This window comes from Gadus morhua, chromosome 21 (assembly GCF_902167405.1).
Source record: "Gadus morhua chromosome 21, gadMor3.0, whole genome shotgun sequence".
Classification (NCBI taxonomy): domain Eukaryota; kingdom Metazoa; phylum Chordata; class Actinopteri; order Gadiformes; family Gadidae; genus Gadus; species Gadus morhua.
Window position 1 is genome coordinate 11,511,266 of NC_044068.1, and position 14,639 is coordinate 11,525,904.

The window sequence follows — 14,639 nt, forward strand, 5'->3', positions numbered from 1 at the left end:
AAGGAGATGAAGGAGCACAAAGACGGAGCTGTGAGACAGCTTTAGCAGACCAGCAGGTGACTTTGACAGCTGTGGTCTGCCGGCACTGACTCTGAATACATAATCCCCTCTCTGTCTCTTTACACAGCACCCCATCTCACTCATTCACCTCCTCCATCTACACCTCTCTTCGTCTCTCCTCCCTCCCTCCTCATGTTACTTTCTCCTGCTCCTCTTCTCGCCTTGCATTCTCCTTCTTCTTCCCTCCCTCCCCCATCCTTCTCCTCCATCTACCTTCCTCTCATCTGCCTCCCCTCCCCCTTCCTCTTCATTTTTTATTTTTAAGTAAATATGAACATGAATAGTTAAGGTAACTATAAATCGGACAGCATTAATCACTTATATTAGTCTCAATAGCAGAGACCAATTCTTTACACTTTGGACTGCAAATACAGAAGTAGTAATGCTATGCAAAAACATTATGAAGCGAGACCTCTCGTCTCATGTTAAAAACCTCAACATCACAAGTTGAACAGACTGCGTGTATCTCGGAAAGCATCCTAACACTCAATCAAGAGCTGAACGTCTGTGAGCACCAGGGTAAGGGTTATTCGTATTAGTAGCAATCGTAGCGTTAACATGAGTAGGACAAGCAGTAGTATTAGGGTGCTGTTTTACCTCCGAGCTACAGACGGAGACCGGGTGGGCGGGGCGGCCCAGAGTCTGACACTCAAAGACCTGCGATAGAGAGACACAGATACACACAAGCTGTCAGAGAGAGAGAGAGAGAGAGACAGAGAGAGAGAGAGAGAGACAGAGACAGAGACAGAGACAGAGAGAGAGAGAGAGAGAGAGAGAGAGAGAGAGACAGAGAGAGAGAGAGAGACAGAGACAGAGACAGAGACAGAGAGAGAGAGAGACATAGTAGCACACAGCTGGTCAGAGGACAGAGAGGATGCGAGGAATGAGAAGAAAAAATAACAAAAACAGATAGTGATTTAGCGAAGAGATAGACTTGAGGAAAGTATAAATAGACGGGATAAGGTAGAGGGGAATTGCCAATAAGAGAGAGCTAGAAACAGACGAAGAGAAGTGAGGAAAAGCAACGATAGAGCTAAAAGAGGGAAATTACTTAAAAATAAAAACCTAGTCTAAAGATAGACTCTGACGGTTATTCTTTACACATAATTAAACACTAGAGAACCTAAAACGGCGACTTCGCTGGTAATTCCGGCTCGACATCAAAACCCAAATTAGCCCCACGGCATTGTGGGAGGAATGGGGGGGTTAGACCGAGAAAAAATTACAGCTTTGAGAAGACGAATAGAGGAAGAGGAGCAGCCGTAAGCCTGGAGCCATGGACACACACACACACACACACACACACACACACACACACACACACACACACACACACACACACACACACACACACACACACACACACACACACACACACACACACACACACACACACACACACCGGAAGGGGTGTGGGGTCCCTAGAAAGAGATGTTGAACTTCAGCACACTTTGAACGCCTTCTCTTTTTTAGCAACACGCTAATGGGTGAAAATATATCGCTGTATGCTTTACATGCACCATTAAGTCAATCAAGAGGAATGTTGTTTCCAAAGCAACACACAGTGAACTCAGATGTCCTTGAGGAGCATTAGGGGGTTAGGGGCGTTGCCGAAGGATGCCAACTGGAGTGTCCCACACCCTTACCGCCAGACTATCCTGCCTCACAAACCTAGAAGGAGTCTTGGAGAACGATACGATAAGAGCCCTTACCCTATGTGTGACACTGTGTTTTGACCGGATTCTGTAACAAACGTCTTTAACTGACTATGGATGGGTGGGGGGGTCCAGTAAACACAGACCTCGGGTTGTTTAGACGTCGACAAAACATCTGCCTTGGATGGTGTTGCATCTTGGAACAATTACTCCCCCCCCCACACGTAGGCCCTCCAGCTAATGGCTGTAGCATCGCTGGGCCATGAAGAAGGGCTGTGGGTCTACGGTTGTGGTTGAGACTACGTGGGGACTACCAGGAAATCTCCCATCGATGGAGACTGGCGGTAATGAGTGCATACCTGCTGCATGACACAGTTACTACAGAGGTCCTTAATACAGCAAGAAGAAAACATGGCAGGACTTCACTGAACTAACTACGCTATTAGTACTCCTATTGTGTGTATGCACATCTTCTCAGAAGATTTAGATTTTTTCAAAGTAAGTAACGTCTTCCCTTAATGAAAGAAAGAGAACAAATGTGTTTTGATGTAAATTTGTAACATTGTTGTAATCCTGCTGTATTCCTAAAACTGTTAGCACTCATAAACAGACTCATAAGACATAAGCAGCTAGCATTCTTCAGCTCTCTCACTTCCTGTTAGCGTACGTACAAGTACACACTCTCTGATCCAACCTTAGGGAATAGGAGTTGGCAGTGGCCGGGGAGATATGTGTGTACGTAGTGTATGTGTACAGTGTTTATGTACAATGTGCCTCGTACAGTGTGTTTACACAGTATGTGTACAGTGTGTGTACAGCTTCGAGCTGTCAAAACATGGGCTCCAAAACAAACACTTGAGCACATGGTAGCGAGCCATCCTCCATTCCACTGGAGCTGAAGGCTGCATAGCAGCCGTTTCTCATCCCAGAATAGACCCCTCTTTCAGGGAACATCTGTCCATATGGCCCACACGGGTCGGGTGAGGGTGCTTCCCGAGCCAAGTGCATGATGGGAAATTCATAAGGCAGAGTAGATAAACAGAAGGAGGGGGAGGATGCAGGGGAGTTGTTGTGGGAGGAAGACTTACACACACAGTTGCTCGTAAAGGTGCTGTTTACACAGGTGAAACGAAAGGTGAAAGGGTATGTGTGAATTGTGTGTGCGTGTGCGTGTGTGTGTGTGTGTGTGTGTGTGTGTGTGTGTGTGTGTGTGTGTGTGTTTATGTGTGTGTATGTGTGTGTGTGTGTGTTTATGTGAGAGTGTGTAGTAGCTATGTATTACTATATAAGCCAACAAACCACCATGTATGTAAATATCAGCGTATCTGAGGTCGCGGTGTGTGTCTAGCGTATGGATATGTGTTATGTGTGTGTGTGTGTGTGTGTGTGTGTGTGTGTGTGTGTGTGTGTGTGTGTGTGTGTGCTTGTGTGTGTGTGTGTGTGTGTGTGTGTGTGTGTGTGTGTGTGTGTGTGTGTGTGTGTGTGTGTATAATGTGAGTTAGGTGTGTATACCTGAGAAGCTTAGTGTACCCGTTGACCTATTTCTGAAGTGTGTGTCACACCTGAAGTGTGTGTCAGGTGTGTGTGTGTGTGTGTACCTGAGAGGCCGAGTGTCTTTGTTGCCTGCTGCGTCTGGTCAGGGTGTCCAGGGTCTTGAGGGAGGAGAACAGTCCTCTCTTACCACGCGCCCCCCCACACAGAGTGGAGCTTCGCCTCCGAAGAGACAAGTCCTCACGGGTACACACCTGGAAACACACAGACACAGGATGCCCAATTATGGTTAGGTTGGTTGTTGGAACACAAACAGATGTAGAAATAAATATGGACAGAGGTTGAACAAAAGATGTTTGATAAACCACGGTTAAATGGTTCCGCTTAATGTCTGCAATATTTTCGCCCTATTGAGTCAATACGACTGTTTACAGTTAATACTGTTTCTTGCTGTTTGAAGCATGTAACATGTTTCAAAAAATATGTTGTTACGAAACTGGTGTGGGTGGGTAGTGTGGGAGGGTGAGGGTAAGGGGGGTGAGGGGTGAGGGTGGGAGGGTAGGGTTGGTGATGGGCCGAGTGTGAGTGTGGGGTCGGAGGTCTCTGTTTACCAGGGCATGGAGGGAGGACACAGAGAAGACCCCCAGGCGTCCCAGCAGGGCCTTGGAGGGCCGGCTGGCCATGGCCAGCAGGCTCTTGGGGTTGGGGGGCTCGCTGCCCTGCAGGCTGGCCTGGTAGCAGCGCAGCCGGAACACGTCCACACTCAGCTTCTCCAGGTTCTGCTCCCACTGGCGGATCTGAGGTGCACGCACACACACACACGCGCACGCACATACAAACACACACACACACACACACACACACACACACACACACACACACACACACACACACACACACACACACACACACACACACACACACACACACACACATATATACACACACACACACACACACACACAAATATAAACACAGACATTAAAAACCCTTACATAAAACCAACACATATAAACTCACACAGACACACAGAAATATTTAAGCATACACATAAAACCCACGTTTACTACTGCACTACACCATTCCTACTATTCTGCTACTACAGCCACTATAATTACAAGAACTTTCCTGGGAGAGCTGTTAAACGAAGGGGCAGATGGAAACATGTTCCAGAGTCCTGCAGAGAAGGGAAGCAGAAGCTGCGTCCCTCACTGCTGGCTCTGTCCCTTCACTATTAGCAGCAATCACCCTTCTTTAATAGACCTCTATTTTCTCTCTGTCTAGCTCTATCTCTCACACACACTCTCTCTCTCTGTCTGTATCTCTCTCTCTCTCTCTCTCTCTCTCTCTCTCTCTCTCTCTCTCTCTCTCTCTCTCTCTCTCTCTCTCTCTCTCTCTCTCTCTCTCTCTCTCTCTCTCTCTCTCTCTCTCTCTCTCTCTCTCTCTCTCTCTCTCTCTCGCTCTAAATTGTTCTTAGAGGAGACAAATGGAGCTGGTAGCTATCAACATTTCTCAATCTACTCCCCTCTAGCCCTCTTCTCTAACTTCCCATCGCCTATTATACCATATCAGTTACTATCACCAAAGAAATGCTGAAATACACAGAGAGAGAGAGAGAGAGAGAGAGAGAGAGAGAGAGAGAGAGAGAGTAGAGAGAGAGAGAGAGAGAGAGAGAGAGAGAGAGAGAGAGAGCGAGAGAGAGAGAGAGAGAGAGAGAGAGAGAGAGAGAGACAGACAGACAGACAGACAGAGAGAGAGACAGACAGACAGAGAGAGAGACAGAGAGAGACAGGGGGGGGGGAGAGAGAGAGAGAGAGAGCGAGAGAAAGAGTGCAAGAGCGAGAGAGTGCGAGAGCGAGAGCGAGAGCGAGAGCGCGAGCGAGAGAGAGAGAGAAGGGTAAAACTTCCTCAACTCTTGAGACCCACTCCAGAGATCCACTCTCCCCCAGTTGGCCATTGTTTCATTGCCTGAGTGAGCTGCTGTTGCCCATTTCCCACACTTGGTGTTTACTAAGTGTTTACCTCCTTCACCGGAGGTTCTGGGTTTTATTACTGAGAACCAACTGCATGGAAGTCCTTTAACAACAAGTACAAGTGTGTGTGTGCCTGTGTGTGTGTGTGTGTGTGTTTATTAGTGTGAGTGTGTGAGAGACCTCATAAACCAAATCTGAAGGTGAGAGAAGGCGACACACACACACACACACACACACACACACACACACACACACACTCTCTCTTTCTCACGCGCACCCACCTGGCTCTCGACGGCCCTGCGGTTCTTGTGGTCCCGGATGACGGACAGCTGCAGGTCGGCCATCTTCTTCATCTTGCTGTCCATGTCGATCTCCTGCAGCAGCAGGCGGGTGCGGCCTCGCAGCAGGCGCACCGTGGCCTCCCGCCGCCGGCCCTGCCTCTTGGCCAGCAGGGCGGCGCTGGCCGAGTGCACCGCCGTCACCCAGTTCTCCAGGTCCGTCTGGTTGGCCGCCTGGCGGGGGAGGGAGGGGGAGGGAGGGGGAGGGAGACAGACAGACAGACATGCTGTTAGTTAGGGTTTGGGCATCAGGGTTGCTGGTTCGATCCCTCTGTTTCTTATCACGCCTCAGCTCTTAAATGAAGCAATGTGCCCTTCTGGATGATACAGTGATCAGCTATGTACTTTGTGCTGTTGAAGACCTTTCTTCACCCTCTGCTATCCATTAGCTTGTTGTTTTTCAGGTGACCATTTGTTGCACAGAGAGAGAGAGAGAGAGAGAGAGAGAGAGAGAGAGAGAGAGAGAGAGAGAGAGAGAGAGAGAGAGAGAGAGAGAGAGAGCGAGAGAGAGAGGGAGGGGGGGGAGAGAGAGAGAGAGAGAGAGAGAGAGAGAGAGCGGGGGGTCGTAAATCTCATTAAATGACTCTTGTCCAGACAAAAGCCTTGCTACACCTCACTCCATTCATCGACCCCTCTACCACCATGGCTAGTTACCGTGGTGATCTGGAGCAGATGGGCTGGCCGAGGGGATGATTAATGTAAGCACACACACATACACACACACACAGACACACACACACACACACACACACACGCGCGCGCACACACACACACGAGCGGAATCTAAATGAAAGATCTTTTTTTAGGAAGTACATAAAAAACGTTTCCCAAGTCAACGCGTGGCGTTCTTTCTCCGGCTGCGTTGAGTGGATGTCCCAGGTCAAAGAGCTGCCACTACCCCCACGTCACTGGGCCCTCTAACAGATTTACTGCCGGAGCCCTGTGGCGCTTAACGACAATGTCACGGCCCTTATTTCACTGCCTCTGTAATAATTGTTGCGCTCATAACATGCCTGTTAATGACCCAGGACTTGGAGCCTGAAGCCCAAAGCATACGGCTGTGTCGGCAAAGACACATTGAAATGACTGACTAATTTCGTCCTCTCCAAAATAGAAGTGAGGAAAAAAATAAAGCCCTTCACCATTTGTGCTCTTTGTAATTTTGGCTTTATAAACAGTTGTGCTTTTAACCTCCAACAAGCATTTGTTTCACCTTATAATATAATAAAGAACAACAATGACCGTCCAACTGAATAAACAACACAGAGGCCATTTTGTGTTTGCTATGTTGTTTTCCCTCCATCCCCCCCTCTTCCTGAAGACTCCTGAAACAAGGGATCCATTAAAGTACAGTAAGACGTACCCACAGCTCCAACGTAGTCATTACTGGGCACAACTGCCAAACTAAATGTGCCAGAGGTCTGTTCGTACTTGTGGCAGCGTCGAAGGGACTGGGGTCGGCGAGGCGACCACAAACCACTGCAGTCTTTCCTCTCCTTTATTCACACCAGCCGGCCCGGCCTGTTCAGCAGAGTCGCCGTTGCCCCCGGAGACCGAAGCGTTTAGTATGATGTCCACACACACACACACGCCAATCGGCCAATCCGTGTTTGTGATGTCATTGACTGTATGGCTTAGAAGGACGTTTGAAACAACCACCTCAGTTTTCTCTCGTAGGGCTGTGTCTCTGACATGAAGGCTTGCTTAGTTGAAGATTGTGCGTGACACCCCGAATGTAAACGCCATTTAACACCAGAAAAATTCTGGTATCGTTGCATTTTATGTTTTCAAAGTGAATACAGTGTTTAACATCAACGTCCATGCAAGAACGGACATGAACGCTGCAGGCTACATGAATGGTACTCAATTCATTACATTTTCATTTGTATCCATTCTTATACTAGATCCACTGTAACCTAGCACTACACCGGGATACTTCAATTGTATGCTATGGTCATCTCATGGTTATGATACGTTAGCTTCTATGTGAGCCTACAGGACCTCTGAACTATGCTAGCTATATGAGAGCACGCTGGCTGTCTTCTGACCTGGAAGAGGTAGACGTCTCCGTAGGAGTTGCTGAGGCAGAAGACGTTCTCCTTTTTGGGGTGCTCGGGGACCGCCTGGACGAGGCTGTCCTGGGCCAGCAGCGCGTAGCACGAGTCCTCCAGCTCCGCCGTGCTCTTCCCGTAGGTCTCGTAGAACAGCAGGGTGCAACCTGAAGGGAGGTCACAGGGTATCAGGTCAAGTAGGGCTTGGTGTAGTGGAATGTATGTGCCTATTGTTGTGATTTAGCAAGAGGATTTAGATAAATCCGGATGGAAATAACTGAGATCTCAATTAGCAGCAGGTGGGGTGAGGAAATTGCCCAAAAGTAGACCGCAAACATTGGGGTTCAAACCTAGCACCTTTCATGTGCAACACTGTCAACACCAGATTATCCTATCCCCAAATTGATCCGTTTAGAAACAGAAATTGCACAATGGCTGTTTCAATAGAGCTAGAGCTGCGCCTGTTTGAGTTTAGAGCTTCGGATTATGTTGGAAATGGCACAGAGTTTCTTATTCAAGTTTATATTTCAGCAGACATGTCTCCGAGAGCCCCTACCTTTGAGCGTGACCCAGTAGTGTGTGTGTAGTCTATGCAGTAGTCGTATCTCCGAGAGCCCCTACCTTTGAGGGTGACCCAGTAGTGTGTGTGTAGTGTGTGTAGTAGACTTATCTCAGAGGGGGCCCCTACCTTTGAGCGTGACTCAGTAGTGTGTGTGTAGTGTGTGTAGTAGACGTATCTCCGGGGGGGCCCCTACCTTTGAGCGTGACCCAGTAGTGTGTGTGTAGTCTATGCAGTAGTCGTATCTCCGAGAGCCCCTACCTTTGAGGGTGACCCAGTAGTGTGTGTGTAGTGTGTGTAGTAGACTTATCTCAGAGGGGGCCCCTACCTTTGAGCGTGACTCAGTAGTGTGTGTGTAGTGTGTGTAGTAGACGTATCTCCGGGGGGGCCCCTACCTTTGAGCGTGACCCAGTAGTGTGTGTGTAGTCTATGCAGTAGTCGTATCTCCGAGAGCCCCTACCTTTGAGGGTGACCCAGTAGTGTGTGTGTAGTGTGTGTAGTAGACTTATCTCCGGGGGGCCCCTACCTTTGAGCGTGACCCAGTAGTGTGTGTAGTAGACGTATCTCCGGGGGCCCCTACCTTTGAGCGTGACCCAGTACTGCTTCCACTTGCGTCGCGCTACCATCTCCAGCTTCTGGTCCTTGGTGACGGTGATGAGGGCCTTGAAGGACAGCCAGCCCGCCCTGCGGACCACGCCCTGCTCCTTCTCAAACAGGAGGTCCAGCTGCTCCAGGGAGCACCCCATGGACCCGCCGCTGCTCTCCTCCCCCCCGTCCCCTCCCCCCGCCATCTCCTCCCCCGCCCCCTCGTCCTCGTCCTCGTCCTCTTCGTCCACGGCCCCGTCCGAGGGGTTGGTGCGGCCCGCCTCGCTGCGGCCCGTCTCCAGCTCCTGCATGAAGTTCTGGTAGATGTTGTGACGCAGCGCCGCGTTACTGCTGCTGCTGCTGCTGCAGCCGGGGGGGTGGTTCTGGGGGGGCTGGGCCTGCTGGAAGTGGTTCTGGGCCGGGGGCGGCTGGCTCTGGTTTTGTACGTGGAGGGGGTTGGTGGCCCACAGAGTGCCGGGCTGGAGGTGGTGGTGGTGGTGGTTGGGGTCGGGGTTGACAACGCCACCGCTGAAGGCTTCGCCGGTCTCGCTGCCGTATGGCTCCTTGGGGGGGGGGGGGGGGGGGGGGGGCGGGGGGCACAGGGGTAGTTTGATTTGATGTGTGGTACAACTTATCAAGCCATGGTACGTGTTACTCTAACAACAGAACACCAAACACGAGAAAAAGAAAGAAGACGGCGATAAGAAAAAAAAAGAGCAAGATAAAAAAAGAGAAGAATGTGGAAGGGAAAGAGAACGAAGATAATAAAAAAGAGAAAGTGGGAAAAAGATTAAAGTGTCATTAAATCAAATACAGGGAAACAGCAGAATACCATGGTCATTAGGTTGGTACATTGTAGTCAGCATGAGTGGTTGTTTGGGTTGAGCTAGAACATCTCATTCCCTCACAGCGCTTGATCTACTTCGCCCTTACCCCTAACAGTCCTCACACACCCACACAGCGCCTGCGGAGGCCACCCTGCATGACGACCACCAGCCTTCATCTGGACTAGTTCAGAGTCGGGCATCTTGCTCAAGGACGCCACCATACTGAGGGGGAATCGAACCGGAAAACCCCAGAGCGCTGGGAGACAATCTGTCTCTCTCCCCTCCTCTTCCCCAGTGCCAGGCTAACTTTAACCACAACAGATGTCCCTGATAAACCGCGTCGCTGGAGCACATCCACTGCATTATTGAACTGGTTAATCAGAACGGACACAGACATTGTCCTGGGCCAAGGCACGGAACAGAGTTCCTCTTACGGACAAAACTACCCTCAGCAGCAGCTCTCAACACGGCAACCACGGTGGCATCGGATGACCCTGTGTGGAACAGCATCCAGTGCTGTGCTTTGACATGATGGATAAGTGAACAGCCTTCACAGAGTGTCTGAGAGAGGGAGGAGAGCCCCCTGCATCAGGTAATGTCGTCTCTCTCGGTATCCCCTTACATGCACTGACTTTAGAAACAGAAGTGATTTTTACTTGACCTTCTGTTGTCAAGATTTTTGACTGTTACTATTATATTCCAATCCCTGCTCCTGGTAGAAAGCCCCCTGCTATTGTTGAGACTCTGGTCAGGATGTGAGCTCCTGTTGGACTTTGTAAACAGGATATGATGTCAGCATTTGCTCACATGTCAGAGTGTTAAAGAGCAGCATGGCAGACTTGAAGAATGGATATGACAAACAATTCTGCTTCTACTGCTTCTATAATGAAACAACACTTCAGCTTCCACTGCAACTGCTACATGCATCACATGTTTGCGCCGCTACATTTTAAATATTCAAAATTGCTCAAGACTGCTCAAGAACCAGGAACTGGTCCCAAAGACACTTAAACATACAACCTGCAGAGACATATACAAACAGATCAACAAATATGTGAAAGAAAAATCCTGGGAAGACAAAGAAACAGTGAAACATAGAAATACATAAACAGACACAGACGAACATAGAAAGACAGACGGAGGGGAAAAACACACCACTGACGAAGAATACCACAACAGAACAGATAGCGACCTGCCGCCCCCTCACCTGCATCCGCCGCTTCTTCCTGCTCAGACTTCCCGTCCAGTCGCTGAGGCGTCTGATACGGTTCTTCAGGAAGTCCTTCCGGTTGTTGCCCGGGGCAACGAAGGCGTCAGCGCCACCGTCACAGCCGGGCCCCGCCTTGGGGCAGGGTAGCGTGCGCGATGAGTAGCTGTCCTCAAGTGTCTCCTCCCTTACGGCGGCGGCGTCCCGGGGGAAGGAGGGGGAGCCCCTCCCGGGGAGGGGGCCGTGGAGCTGGGGGCCGGCGGCCGTGGGGAAGGGCGCCACGGTGGCGTGGTGGGGGGAACTCACGAAGCCCGGCGAGCCCAGGGCGGAGTCCCGCGTCTCGGACTCGACGGCCGAGTCGCCCATGTCGCTGTCCTCGGTGCGCCCGGACGAACACGTGATGAAGCTCCCGCTGCCCGCCACTTTGGCGCCGGCGTTGCCGGTGGCGCCGGGGAACAGGAGGCTGGCGTTGAAGCCCCCCGTGGAGACGTCGTCCATCTGGGCGGAGGAGAAGGTGTTGTAGCCGCTGCTGGCGTAGCCCACGCTGGCGTCCTCGGGCCCGCAGATGAACACGCTGTCCGCTAGCTCGCCATTAACGCCGCCGCCGCCGCCGCCAACCCCCCAGGGGGAGTCGTACCAGGAGCCGTCCGAGCTCAGGGAGCTGCCCTTGCTGGTGCGCAGCACCTCGGGCCCCTTGGAGGCGGCGGGGGGGCCCTGGGGTCCCGGGTCCCCCGCGGCCGGGACCACCCGTCCCTTGGTGAACTCCACCCTCATGCTGCCGTCCTTGCTGAGCAGCACCTTGGGGCTACCGCCCCGCTTCTCCAGGGGCCCGCCCCCACCTCCTCTGATGCTGCTCTCCAGGTAACCACGACAACCGCCGTCGATTTGACCCCCAACTTGGGATACATTGTCTCGGATCGGTCCACCCGTCGTGATAGCGCCCCCGTGTGGAAGGTGTTGGTACTGCCAGGAGCTGTTGGGCTGGGGGTAACCGCGGGCACCGGCCCCGGCCCGGGCCCCGGCCCCGGACCTGCTGCCCTGCCACCAGCACTGGGCGGAGGGCACCTCCTTGCCCCGCTTGGAGGAGGAGGAGGGGTAGCCGGAAGAGCAGGACTTGCCAGGAGCGATGACGCTGCCGAACTGGCTGTCGGTGTTTCCCATGGCGATCTGTTGGAAGGGAGACACAAAGATGATGACACGTGACATCATCAAGGGGAGACCATGAGGGAGGGAGTGATGGGGAAAGTAGGGAAATAACCAAAACGGAATATATAACGGAGGATCACGCGGGAAAAAGAAAGTGAGCGAGCTATGACAAAAAGTACTACAAATATATATAAATGAAACTGGAAAATTACACCGGTATATGACATCATTGAGTGGAGACTGTGCGTGAGTTCTGGGAAAAAGTATAAAAATAACCCAAAAACAATAAATGCATGAAAGAAAATGGAGGAATATTTCAATATTACATATTTCAATATAACAATTCGATTTTAGTTGTCATTTCGTTTTCTAAGTTGTAGCTAATTTCACTTTTAGTGCTTTGGCAGCAGAACTTTAAGTTCTCCATACAAAAAAATCCATTATAATATTAAATCATATTCTGTCATGAAGTATGAGAAAATCTGTAAAAAAAATACTTTTGAAAAAGCTATTAGAAAATTATTAAACAAAAAATAATGAAATAGAAAGAACTGACCATTTCAGGTAGACAGCGACTATACAAAAAGGTATCATAGCATGATGCAATGCACATGCAACATGCATTTGTCTCTGCTCATTTTGAGAATAAACATGCACATGCACACACATACAGCAATACACACAAACACACGTGCAACAGCGAGCCTTACCAGTTGCAATGCTTCGTACTCCTGCTTCTTTTCATGCTCCTGTTTCCTCGTCGGTAGCTGGCTTTCGTATGGCAGCTCCTCTCTCCGTCGCCTCCAGCTGCTCTTGCTCTCTCTCTCTCTCTCTCTCTCTCTCTCTCTCTCTCTCTCTCTCTCTCTCTCTCTCACTCTCTCTCTCTCTCTCTCTCTCTCCCTTTCCCTCTCGCTCACCAGATCATCTGTCCAGGCAGAAAAGGAAAGAGAAAGGAGGGGAGGGGAAAGAGGAGGAGGGGCTTAAGTAAGTAAGCAATTTCCACACAGACGTGGCTGTTGTGAGTAGTGGAGGTTGGTGCTGTGGTCTTCCACTCCCCCCCCCCCCCCCCCTCCCATTTCCAACCCCTACCCATAATCTAAACACACTTCACCCCCCCCCCCCCCTCCCCCCCCCCCACCCCACCGGGCTCCCCAGCTCTTCCTATGACGTCGTGCTCGCTTGTTGAAGGGGGCCCATTTAAAAAGGCTGCCTATTACCGCCACTACTACTCCTGTCTGCTGTTTACTTTGCCCCGCTGCAATTTCAAACCAATTCATCCACTGTTTTCTTTCCTTCTTCTTTCAATGTTTTCGCCGGGCCTGTTTTCTTCTGCTAGTCCCCCCGAAAACCCCCGGGACTGAAGTCCTCTGGGGACCAAGCGATATTTTAATAACGGCGTCACAAGTCTATCTGTGTTCAGGGTTTTTAGTCGCTATATACAACTGAGGACGCCTTTGAGATGAAAGCTTCTTCGCCAGGAGGCAGAGCAAAACCCTCTCAAATACAAACCTAAACACACTAAAAACAAGAGAAACACTGTGTTTGGTGTGGTGTTTAGTCTGGTGAGTCAGTGCGTGTTTGGCGACAGTAGCCTGTGTGGAAGCAGATACACTGACCCTAACCGTGTTGGCTAAACCAACCTCCCATCAAACCACACCACAACAAACTCTGAAGCCTGACCAGGCCAAGGGAGGAAACACAATGAGATAGATATAACTCGTTTCTCCTCTCCTTTTTTTCCTTATATTTTCCTCTTCCCTCCTCCTTCTGTCAGACAAACTACTTGTGGCGTCAATACCTACTTATACATGAGTTACGATCGCCATATCGTCCACAGAAATAAAACATAAACATAACACTGAGGAACTCTTGAGCCTCGGGCTGCGATTAGCATTCTAATTCCCTGCACAGAGAGCTAGGAGAGGTCAAAGGTTAGCATGGACCCGAGGTTCAGGCGAGGAGTGAGCGGGGCTGTCTCCATAGCGGCACAATGCACTGCTTACCCTGAACAAGCATGCGACCTTTGACCCTTTCATTGAACTAGGAGGGGAGGCCTCCAGCTGAAGGTCTTCCAGCTGCCAGGGTCTACAAGACCAGGGAGTTGAGGAATTCTTCACGGGGAACTCCGCAAAGAAATTAATTTAAAATAAAACATCACAAACTTTGCTTTTCTTGTTGAGATTGTTATGGATAACATAATTGTCCGTCGGTAGCCAAGCGCCTCATCCCAAACAGTATACTGTTTAAAGTTAATCTAGATAAATGGAAATTTGGGAAAATTAAGGATATTTGTGTATGTGTAAGTGATGGTGTGTGTGTGTGTGCGCGTGCGTGCGTGTGTGTGCGTGCGTGCGTGTGTGTGTGGGTGTATGTGTGTGAGAGAGAGAGAGTCTTTCAAACACTTGATATGGAAAGTGTGGGGCTGAATAGACGGACGCAGATGTCATCAAAGACAAAACCCCAACGCCTGCACTTGAACCGGGGATGTCACTGGCAGGCACACCCAATAGAAGCGGCCGATCCGTCCTGACACACTTGAGACCCCAGAAATCACACTCTTCTCTGGCTCCCGGCCAATCAGAGGTTCCTATGTGGTCGCTTAACCACGCCCAACAAAGTGACCCACAGGTCGGGGTCTGGGCAGCAGCAGCAGAAGCAGCAGCGGTGGAGGAAGAGGTGGTGGCGGTGGAGAGCTTCGATCCAGACCAACATCTCTGAAGGAGGAAGAAGTGGGCTTGGGCGGTCGC

At 50.5% G+C, this 14,639-nt stretch overlaps 1 protein-coding gene across 3 annotated transcripts in view; it reads right to left on the reverse strand.

The window, feature by feature from the left end:
• Positions 1 to 14,639, reverse strand: part of tiam2b (TIAM Rac1 associated GEF 2b) — a 42,739-nt gene that overhangs the window by 11,490 nt on the left and 16,610 nt on the right. For 2 of the 3 annotated variants that reach the window (XM_030344953.1, XM_030344952.1), the window contains exons 2-9: positions 12,603 to 12,817; positions 10,747 to 11,913; positions 8,708 to 9,275; positions 7,566 to 7,735; positions 5,461 to 5,691; positions 3,818 to 4,003; positions 3,314 to 3,460; positions 658 to 717 (exon numbers count right to left, since the gene is read on the reverse strand). In XM_030344953.1, coding sequence (XP_030200813.1) covers positions 658 to 717; positions 3,314 to 3,460; positions 3,818 to 4,003; positions 5,461 to 5,691; positions 7,566 to 7,735; positions 8,708 to 9,275; positions 10,747 to 11,907 — 2,523 coding nt within the window. In that variant the 5' untranslated portion in view covers positions 11,908 to 11,913; positions 12,603 to 12,817. The remainder of the gene's footprint in view (positions 1 to 657; positions 718 to 3,313; positions 3,461 to 3,817; positions 4,004 to 5,460; positions 5,692 to 7,565; positions 7,736 to 8,707; positions 9,276 to 10,746; positions 11,914 to 12,602; positions 12,818 to 14,639) is intronic. The other variant, XM_030344954.1, reaches the window with a different exon arrangement.